This window comes from Thunnus maccoyii, chromosome 20 (genome assembly GCF_910596095.1).
Source record: "Thunnus maccoyii chromosome 20, fThuMac1.1, whole genome shotgun sequence".
NCBI classification, from domain to species: domain Eukaryota; kingdom Metazoa; phylum Chordata; class Actinopteri; order Scombriformes; family Scombridae; genus Thunnus; species Thunnus maccoyii.
The window spans coordinates 19,517,590-19,528,502 of NC_056552.1; the positions used below are offsets into that span (position 1 = coordinate 19,517,590).

General features: G+C 41.1%; 2 protein-coding genes across 3 annotated transcripts in view; both read right to left on the reverse strand.

The window, feature by feature from the left end:
* The window catches only part of mrtfba (myocardin related transcription factor Ba), a 29,108-nt gene extending 27,436 nt beyond the window's left edge, over positions 1-1,672 (reverse strand). For both annotated transcript variants that reach the window (XM_042397159.1, XM_042397158.1), the window contains exon 1: positions 1,483-1,672. The gene's annotated coding sequence lies outside the window, so the exon portion shown is untranslated. The remainder of the gene's footprint in view (positions 1-1,482) is intronic.
* Positions 1,673-3,557: 1,885 nt separating this feature from the next.
* On the reverse strand, positions 3,558-10,372 carry ercc4 (excision repair cross-complementation group 4). The gene is made up of 11 exons (XM_042397195.1): positions 10,043-10,372; positions 8,933-9,113; positions 8,468-8,663; positions 8,178-8,385; positions 7,808-7,988; positions 7,404-7,535; positions 7,065-7,169; positions 5,182-5,749; positions 4,989-5,081; positions 4,765-4,877; positions 3,558-4,617 (listed from the first exon to the last, which is right to left on the reverse strand). Exons 1-11 carry the CDS (start codon positions 10,217-10,219, stop codon positions 3,878-3,880), a joined length of 2,694 nt encoding a protein of 897 aa, XP_042253129.1. The 5' UTR covers positions 10,220-10,372; the 3' UTR covers positions 3,558-3,877.
* Between the last annotated feature and the right edge of the window lie 541 nt (positions 10,373-10,913).

Here is a 10,913-nt window from a genome sequence, read left to right on the forward strand (position 1 = left end):
ATGTTTAGAGGGCAAAGCTAAAGTGCAGATAAGGGAGTTTGAGAAGGCGCTCGGCCCACTGTTCCCAGCGGATGCAAAATGTATCAAAGGCCTCTCAGCAGATGGGTGCAGAGGCTGCCCAGGAAAGAAACATGATAAGTAACAAACAATGGGCTAGCTGCTCAATTTTAATTGCCTCTAGGAGTGATGAAATGTTTGTAGCTTTCATGATGGATGACTATATATATATATATATATCTGTGATTCACTTTGCCTCTTTGCTCTTTGCCTGACACGGACATTGAGTCCATCTGCATATGATCTGAGCGTTATTAAAGCATGACAATACTGTAAGGGATTTTGTCTCGTTCCTCTTTGTCAGGGTGGAATTGCACAATTGCCACGCCAGCCTCTAAATCTATTTTTAAACATCCCATGTTTTGTCAATCTCTTGAAAAGCATTTTGAATTGCATTTGATTTCTTTGAGAGGTGCTATATAAATAAAGAAGAGTGATCGCTTGATTGATATAGCATTTTAATATTAACCTACATTTTGACAAAGATCAAGTCCTATTAAATACAAACGCCTCTGCCTACATTGTGATATTGTGTTTCATTTCCATTTAACTCACCACAGGGAGAGAGACATGGAAAGCCTTGTCTGAACTGGTCCAAGCAGACAGTCTTCCTGCAAACTAATACTGCACTGGGAGGTTGAAATAAGCAAAACACACTAACAGCCTTGGGATAATTACTTTGCCATCCAACCATATCCATAGCGCTTAAGTTTACCCTAATAATTCACACTTTTCAGTGACAGACTGTGACTGGATAAAGCCGCCAATGAAACCAACACACATCCTGCCCGACTATGACTCACACAGACCCCGACCTGTTTGGATTTGCTGCCGCACTGCCTCACTTTCCTCGCTTCAATCGATCGGAGGGCAATCAGACATCATCATCGGGTCTGTGCATAAGCTAGAGGGGGCCTCATTACACAGCGTGCGTGGTTAGAAACAGACTTGGGTGATAACCGGGTTGCCACCTCAAAACGATACTGTAACGTTATGTCATGCTCTTGAATGCATGCTGAAATAAACACGCAGTACAAAGATATATAATACATACATAATACATTGAACAGTGCAAAATACATTTAAGTAACCTAAGGAGGTACTGGTGGTATTAGTGGTGGAAGTGGGTGGGTGTGGGAGAAGCTAACGTTGGCTAGACACTTTAAATCTGACAGGTGAGTGAGTTGCCGACAGCGCCGTCCATAAAACACGGCGATACTCGTTTCTAGGGCAACAAAACATATCTTACGGTCAAATACTCGTCCCCTGTGGTTTTCCTGTGTGGTCTTACCGAGCCTTATCTGCTGTCTCTGCCTGCGCATCACGGGACGCTCCTCAACAAACAACAACCTCCTCACATTTTTCGCTAGTTAGCTCGGTTTAGCTAACACAGGCTAACATGCTAAAAACAACACAGGCTCTTACCGAATTATGAAAGCTGAAAACCCCCGAAGGCGTCCGGGCTGTTGTTCACAGTGAAATATCCATTAATGTCAGCAGAATAGTCTTCTGTGTTTGTTTTTTTTTCCTCTAGCAACGAGATTGAAGTTTATTTCGCGGAGTAAAATGGCTGCGAGAGTGCAGAGTGACGTAATGACGCTGTCGGGCAAGAGGGGCGTGGTGGAGGGCAGGGGTCAACATTTATGAGCTGCCATGTACCTGGCAGCATTTTCTGCTGTCAAATATGCATCATAACACCAACTGTTTATAGTTTTTGGCAAATTCCATTCACATAAAATGAAATTAAAATGAAATTTTTCCTTATTTCTAATTGATTGAACCTTATTACAATTCTCCAGTCAAGCTGAAGAATAGAAAAGCAACAAAGACCCAAACAATATTTGAAACATATAAAATTATCGACTGATGTTACTTAATTATTAATCTGTACTCTTACTTAGGAATCTTACTTATTCCTCCTATGTATGATTTTGCTTTTACTGAATGTAAAAAGTTTTGCACAATCCCTTTACCCAATGTTTTTTTAAACTTCATTTTTTTGTCCTGACTGAAGCCCCTGGTACTTTGTTTCTTCTTTTTGTTCTTTAAACGTGTTTGTATGTTACTGTTGTTAGAGTTTGACTGTTGTCAATAAAGTTGGGTGAAAAAAAGGCATCATAGTTATAAAAAATTGTCCTAAGAAACCACTTCATTTTTCAAAGGAATGTTCATTGTACGATTTTTTGAGCATTGCTGTTTTTCTTTCTCCTGTTTTGTTTTAATTATTATTATTGAAAACTGTTAAATACAGAAAAAGCATTTTCGTTCCTACACATGCACTGTTCAATTGGACTTTGCCTGTATTTTCACTAATAAGAAAATTATATTACAAAAAAAGAAGAAGAAGAACCCACTTGATGTTTGTTCTCAGATATGATTTAGTAGTGTTGCATAACAGTGAAACTGCTAACATCCACAGTGGGAAGAGCTGAGCCAGCCGCCCTCATTAGTCATCTCATTAGTCATCTCATCATTATAAAATTAAATGAAATTAAATTATCCCACAGCTCGGGGTCATCTGGCATTTAAGAAAGGACACCCAAACTTTCCCTGGCCCCACCCTGAGAGCACTTCAGAAGTATTCAGATGATTTTCTTCAGTAAAAGTAGCAATAATATTCAAAATGTTACTCATGTAACACAAGCATTAACATCCAAATGTACTTAAAGTGTCACGAGTAGAAATATGTATTATGCAGAGACCCCATCAATGTTTTATTATGATTTGCTATAATGGTGATCATATGTTTTATATGTAAAATCTTAATCTGCATGCTGTCAGATAAATGGAGTGAAAATATAAAGTAGCATAAAATGGACAAAAAGTAAAGATCAAGCAAAAATGATACTTTGGTACACTGCTTGTGTAAATGTACTTACATTTCATTACATTTCACCACCAATTAAATGTACAGGACAGAACACTGCTATAACTATTACCAGTTTCTTTTCTGTTAAGAGTTCACTTAAGAAGTTGTAATGTAAAAATACCTGTATAAGAATCTACAAAGACAGATTAAGGTCTCGTGTACTCCATCGACTGAGAGTTCACTGGAAGTAATGTCTTATGCTGAAGGAGCCCATCAGAACTGAGCGACAGCATACTGGGAGTGATTTACACTGCAGTCAAGTACACCACTTCTATTATTCAACACTACTTACTATTCAAGTACTGTACATACAATTATGAGGTACTGGTACTTGTCTTGTATTTGTGAGACTTTTAACTATAGTGGATTAAAAAGGTATAAAAAACAGCTGAGATTAGTCATTTTACCTAATTAGGTAATCCACCTCCCTGATGGGTTATTAGTATTCATTTGTGGTATTTGAGCAACTTTCTACCTCTAAATAACAGTAAGTAGAGTAAGTAGTTAATACATTTTACACTAAATTATATGTTAAATGTATATAGCCTCCAGTATATGTTAATTATAATGAACTGTGTTGTTTGAGAAAGCTTTATTTTGAGTTTACAGGTAATGCAAAATATAAAAACACTAAAGATTTTTATTTTTCCAGAGTGTAAAAATATTTTTTTTACTGTTATTTAATTTAAAAAGTTCAACATTTTGCACACATTTGCAGAATATTTTCACAAATTCAAAACATTTGCATTATTTTAGTTAATTCTGTACAATTTTATGTATTTCACTTCACAGACAAATAACTCCCTATGTACAAATACAAGATGTAGTTCTACACTAAAGACAAAAATATATCTATACAGATACAGTACATTCAAACATTTGGATACACTTTCTCATTCAAAAGAATGGGAAGGTGTGTCCAAATGTTTTATCATAGGCTTTTACTGCCTATCATGTCTGTTTGCCCTTTTGCACCGGAGCTGGAACATCAGCGTCATTATGCAGAAACTCATAAAGCAACTTAGCATTGTTAGCATTCCCCAGTATTTCTGCTAGCTTATCCTGGCTGAATTTGACTAGATCTGCCAAACTGTCAGCGTTTCTAATGAGAGCTCTATAGTTTTTTACATTGACTCCAGGCATTTTCAACAGAAAATCATAAGGTCCGGGGTTATACAGGTCTGCCGATTCAGTCACCATGTCCGACTCGGCTGTGACTGCCTGTGCTGCTGCGGCATCTGGTTCGAGGCGACCTTTCTTCAGTTCCAGGAAGAGATCAGCTGTGGCGTGTGGGGAGGGGCACCAGAGTATGCGGAGCCGAGGGAAATGCAAAGTGAGTAAGGTGAGTTTTGAGGAAATGTCATTAGATGATATCTCGTGACGGAAATCTGTCCGGGCTGTTAAGGAAAATGGTTTGGCTGGGTCGAACTCGATGAGCAGCACCGGTTTTCTGTAGTAGCGGGTCATGGAGAGGCACTGGTTGTAGAGGCGGCCGCTCTGCAGTGAGCCGATCAGATCGCTGACACTCTTGCGCTCCACGCAGGTTTCCGGGGTCAGGATGTAGTCACCTACTTCTAAGGTGATGGGATCGATGTCCAACCCACGGCGGTGGAGCAGGGAGGGCAGTTCACTGCGGAACTCACGCATGTCCACGATGACTCGTGAGGGCTCTTTGGGCTGCTCCTGGCCTCCTGATTAACAAACGACAAACAGGAACACAATCATTCCCTGTTCAAGAACGCTTTGGAGTAAAAGTTTTATAAAAAGAAGACAGACAAAGGAAATCAAAAAATTGAGAGCAAATCTAAACTCTTCAATAATGACTGAAGTAGACGTGCCTGCTTTGCGGGTGTTGGTGGTGGCGTTGGCAGGCTCTAAATTTCTAGCGAGGTCCAGATTGGTGTCTTCTCGCCCCTCCCTCTCCTCCGGGATGACCATAGTGGCCTTTTCCCTGCAGACGTGCACAATCAACAAATACTCTCAGTAGTGTGAACGTTTCATACAAAGTAACTAACTGAACAGTCTCATTGAGCCTGCTTGATGTAAAAGTAATAGTTCTGACCTTATGAGGTGTTCAAAGGCTCTCTTCTCCTTAGACAGCGCTGTCAAGTACTTCTGTTCCTCTGTTGAGCCTCCATAGATGAGGAAATACACCCTAAGAGGAAAAAAGGAAGATCATGAGCTGAGTTAATGGGTCGTGACTCTAGCGCACTACCACACTAATGATCTCAAATCTTGTTTTTTTTCTCACACACCTAAGTGGTTTTCCAGGCCGGCTAGCTTTATAGATCTCCAGTTGGCGCACAAAACTGATCTCAGCGTCATACAGTACCACAAAACTGGGATCCACTTCACGCAGCACCCGCGTCAAGCTGTGGGGGTCGGTACAGCCCTTCAGTGGGTGGATGACAGTCAGCGGCTCCTTCAGGACACCGTAGTAAGCATCGGATGACAAATCTAGCTTAAGCTGTTCTTCCTCCCCTTCCTCTTCCTCCATCAGTTCATCTTCGTCTCCACTGCTGCCCATCGCTGCCGTTTCGTTCGCCTCCTCTTTCCCCACCATCTGGGTCAGGGTCAGAGACGGTCTTTTTTTACTCTTTGTGGACTTTTTTTTCTGTGCAGGCTCTTTACCCTTGGTCCCTTTTTTGGGCCAGCCTTTGCTCTTTTTGTGTGAGTCGAGGTCAAAGGCAGCTGCAGCAGCGGAGTCCCGTTTAGCGATGGTGCGGGCGTACAGTCTGTTCAGCAGCCAATCTGACCCGTGCTTGATGTACTGCTGCAGCTGGGCACAAGTCCTGTCATCGCTGGCACAGATCAGCACATGACCTGGGGAGAGACATGCTATGCAGTTAAGAAACACACACACACACCAGGGTGTACATCCTCTTGTTATAGTGAATCAACATCATATACATAACACATCTCAATAGACCTTTTTCATGGTGGACATTGATATTTAATAGCTTTTTTTCTTATTTTGGACTAATACTGCAATATCAAATTAAATTGCATTTATTCTCCATTAATAACTACAGGCCTGTATTTGTAAATAAGATATGTTTGTGCCATGCATTATTAAAAGAACAGATAAAATATTGCTGTTGCTCGTTATTGAGGATTTCCCAAGTTTTTTTCAATCAATCAATCAGAGTCAATAATCAAGTCATCTTCTAAGTAAACTTGACTAGTTTTTTATTTGGAAAAACGACCAATTCAAGCTCACATTTATGAAGATATTACATTTGTGCTACATTAACTCAGTGAACATTTAAATATATGTTACACTTATTAGTTATTTACAACAGCTACATGATGCCCAGCTCTGTTAATAATAACAAACTATCAGTAGGTCACATCTGACAGTCTTTTAATATCTGACTGATGTTTACACTGCTGATAGCTCTGCACTGCAGCTGCCTGAAGTCAACATTAGCTTCAAAGAAAGAACAGACTGCTTCCAAAATACTGGAGGCCTCAATTTATCTTTTTATGTGATTAGCTTGAAACAATGATATGCTGTGCCTTAAAGTTCTTTCTTTGAAGAGCAAAAAGAAACAGCCCACTCATTTTTTCAAACATAAAACTTATACAGCATGGTGTATTTTCTTTGACTAAACCATCGCCATGTAAATAGTGCAAATACTGGCATTCAGAAGCATATTGATCATGGGTCACCAGCTTAAATGTTCACTTGCTACAGCTTGTGAAGACACTGTTACTTATAAAATTGATGATTAATCTCCCAGCTCTTGCAATTTGAAAACTGCATCCTCTCAAATTGTGATTTCGAAAGAAAAAACGATTAAGTCGCTTAGCACTCTGTCTGCATTTGATTGGGTGTGCCAGTAAGCCCTGCGAGTGAGCCAACATGCATAACACCAGAGCCTTGAACTGGTGCACCTAAATAGAATGCACACTTATGGCTTGTCCACACAGGAGGCATTTCTGTGCTATGTAGTGGGCTAAAATTTAAATTACAAAAGATCATGTTGACTTTAATAGACAACAAAAGCACTTTTTGGAAACTAGAAAGGTAGTATATGTGAATTTCTGTTAACATGGCACGTTAAATGTGAATTCGTAGAATAGAGATGACATGCGCTGTTGACATGATGGATCCTTATAACGCTTTAACGCTAACCTGGTTCATGTTGAGAGCTCTTGTTCTCCCTCTCAATCTCCTGCAGTACCTCAGTCAGAGCCGCCCACTTTGGGCTCTTCTCCAACACCAGCTCCCGCTTCACCTCTGAACACACACACACACACACACACACACACACACACACACACACACACACACACACACACACACACACACACACACACACACACACACACACACACACACACACACACACACACACACACACACACACACAAACCCTCTAGTAATTTCAGCAATAATAATTATACAAGCAGTTTAAATTGCTCACATCTTCTCTGATGAATATTTTCAGAGATCTCTTCATTGGTTAGTCACCTGAGGCAGAAGAAGGCTTCTGTTCCTCTGCCTCTGCTCCCACTTTGAGTTTCTTCTTCCTCTCAGGGATGCGGTACACTCTGCTCCTGGCGTTCACAAACATGGAGGTACTGGAGTCCAGGAAGAGCCACCCTGACAATTACAACCACAGGCAATCAAACAAGGAGAAAGAAGATTGAATCTGAGAATTAAGTCAATTTTTTACACCATTAAAGCACAAGATGATGATGATAATATACTGTATGAAATGTGAATAATGTGATTGGGCTCATTGATGAAAAGCATTAAATGTAACCATGAATTTATGACGTCTGACATCACGAGAGTCTTTGAATCATGTTGTCAAAGAGTCATGGATTTTATAATATCACTTGTATTTCAGCAGATAAATACTTTTAGTTCACCTGCATTGGAGCCAAAGTTTTTCTGGCTGGAGCGCAGCGACTCCAGCAGATTGAGGAAGGTGACACAGTCGTACTGGGTGAGGTAGAGCAGGAGAACCCTTAGCACCTTCAGGTCCCGAACCAGCGCCTTGGTCTTGGCGCCCAGCTGGTGCCAAGAGGGGTCCAGGTAGTGATGGATGGTCTGAATGGAGTGAGATGAGGCAGAATGTAGTTTTGTAATAAACAGAATGTGTCCTGTTTTAAGTGGGATGAGATTTACTAAGAACTGATGACACTGGTAAGAAGGTAAACACCACAATCAAACAGCAAGAATATAATTTTGTCCGACTCAAAACCATTTCCATACACCTTCATCTCTAAAGTGGCACACCTTTTCAAAAGCATTGCCAAGTGCGTTCTCCAGAGAGAGATCCTCTGCCTCCAGGGTGGGGTTGTAGCGTTTCAGCTCCTTCAGACAGGCGCTCATTATGTCCAGGATGGAGCTCTGGACGGCCCTCATAGCTGGCGTCAACGACACATGGAGCTCCACCACCTCCGGCTTATGCCTTTCAAGTGCTGTGTTCACAGATGCTTGGAATCTGTTGGATGAAGCACACGGAGTGCAGTTACAGGTCTGCTATGACATGTCTAAATATCTCTCGTGGAAAAGGTTTATCGTACCTGGGCCAGAGGTAGAGCTTTTTGACAAAGAGGTTCCTCATCACACGCTCCACCTGGCAGAAGCCCGAGGCGAAGGCCGTGGCCTTGTCAGTGAAGGCTTTGATGAAGCCTGTCTTGTTCTTCTGTCTGAACAGACGAAGGATGAACGCTTCCTGACACGACTCAATTATTTTATGAGCACGGTACACAAGGATGCCTGAAGGTAGGGACAGTAAAGAAAGATGATAAGAGCATGTTACTCTAGGATTTTTACTGACTAATCTAGAAAACAAAAATAAGGCATAAGCACTGCCTCACTTTGAATATCCAGTTTTTGACTTGGCATATTTTACAAGATATAACAACCACATAAACAAATATTCCACCCAAAATAAATTAGACTCATCATTTTCTATTGATAATCAAGATCACAACATGTACCGAGCGATCAGAGCTATCAATTCAGCTGTGATCAGGCATTCTTACCTGATATGAGATGAGCAGGGATGCGGTCTGTGAGGAAGTCAACCACCAGGATTCTGCTGGTGACAAACAGCACTCCTCCCTCAGTGTACACATTATAGCGTTCATTGTTCTGGACATCGCTGGTCACCGTCCTGGGCAGGTGGGTCACACCCTCCATTCGCAACTGCTCCGTGAGATACTCCTGAGAGGGGAGAGCAAGAAAGACAGTATTTTTTACTGAACCTGCTTTAGTTAACTTCACACACTAGCTGCAGCAAGAGGTGGCTCAATAAAACTTTGATACCCAGAAGTAATGCAAGACTTTGCTAAGGCTTAGATGTGCAGAATGATGCAAGTGCAGAGAAGGCTGTTTTTCACATTCAGCTACTGAAAGTGTAAAGTTTCTTTGTGCTTAACGGATTATCTGAGTGTAAGGTGAGAGCTATGAGGGCATCATTTGTGACAACACAACTAGTTTGGAGCCAGTCCTCGTCCAGTATGCAACTTACACCAGTGTGATATGAAAACCTGAAGCCTGCAGTGCACAGTTTACACACACTTACGAGTGGGCTTTTTCATCAACATTGTACATCTGCCAGTTAAAGTTTTGCATATTTATAGTTTCTGGATTTTTAATGAGGCAAAAGGAGTACATGCCATTTTAAGAACTTCTAACTAGGATATTGAACTTTTTCATGGAAAAACCTGATCGGACACAATTATTCAAAGCAGAGTCTTTTTACATGTCTTAAAACATGTCTGGAGGGGATCTTCAACATGTTCAACACAATCATGTGTCAAATACTAAAAAGTATTTTCTGTGTAACTGCAACTTAATAAGGTAAAATTATTTATTATCTGACAATGATAATGCATTGATCCCAGTGTATTGGTTGCTCCTTCTCTTAGGTATGGCAACAACAGTGCCATAAGTGTATTACATTTGCAAGTCAGGCAAAAACGAGATGTCTTATGAGCTGTGATAAAGTAAAGTAGTAGTTAAAATTGACAAATAACAGTTAATTGTCGACATATTAGCTATCTCATTGCCTCACATCACCAGGCAACGGGCGAGTTATGAAGCTTTCAAACGACCAACGCAGCCAAGTTAATATCTGTGGCCGGTTTTACCTGTTCTGGTGTGGTTGTGTTCAGCAGAAGCACCAGGCTGCCCTGCTCCGAGTACACCCGCATGAACTGTAGCAAGATGCGGTCTATCCCCATCCCCTCCGCCGCCACCAGCAGCCCGTCACAGCCGAACAGACTGAGGAACATCTCGGTCTCAAACTCCAGCAGAGGCCCCGCCATGTTGGAGCCACCGCAACAGACCCCAGAGCACCGAAACCACCCACTTTTTCTCTACCCTCCCGGTGACAAATGTTAGCTAAAAGTGACAGAAATCATTGCGGGACCAGACACAGGTGCACTACCCGCGTCTGTTATTCAATGTTTTGAAGTTGTACATCCGGTCACGTGACGGTAAGACAAAGAAGTTGAAGCGTTGAAAACCAACAGCGCCCTCTAGTGATATGGAGGACTGTAGCAGGTAGAAAATAGGTATTAAAAATGTTTAAAAAGGTCTTTGTATGAACTGTGTGGTATTTATTTTTGCATTATTTTGCGTACTGGTGGTTTATTCAGTTTTATACATACACACACACACACACACACACACACACACACACACACACACACACACACACATATAAATCACACACACACACATAAATCACACACATCATAAATATCTCTTTTTCACATTCTCATGAAAATATAATGGTAGTTTTGAAAGTCCTCTTTGTTGAGCATTGCGTGCGTTTTTGTAAGAAACTCCCAACTTTTCAGATGTTACAGTTTACTGCTGAACAGTCCTAGATTCATGTCATCCTTTTGGGTTGTCTCTCCAGTTTTTGATCTCTCAAAATGACAAGCCATGAATGCAGACAGAAAACTCTAAAGTCTTTGATGTTGGAATTTCCCACAAGCATGTGAAGGCACCAAT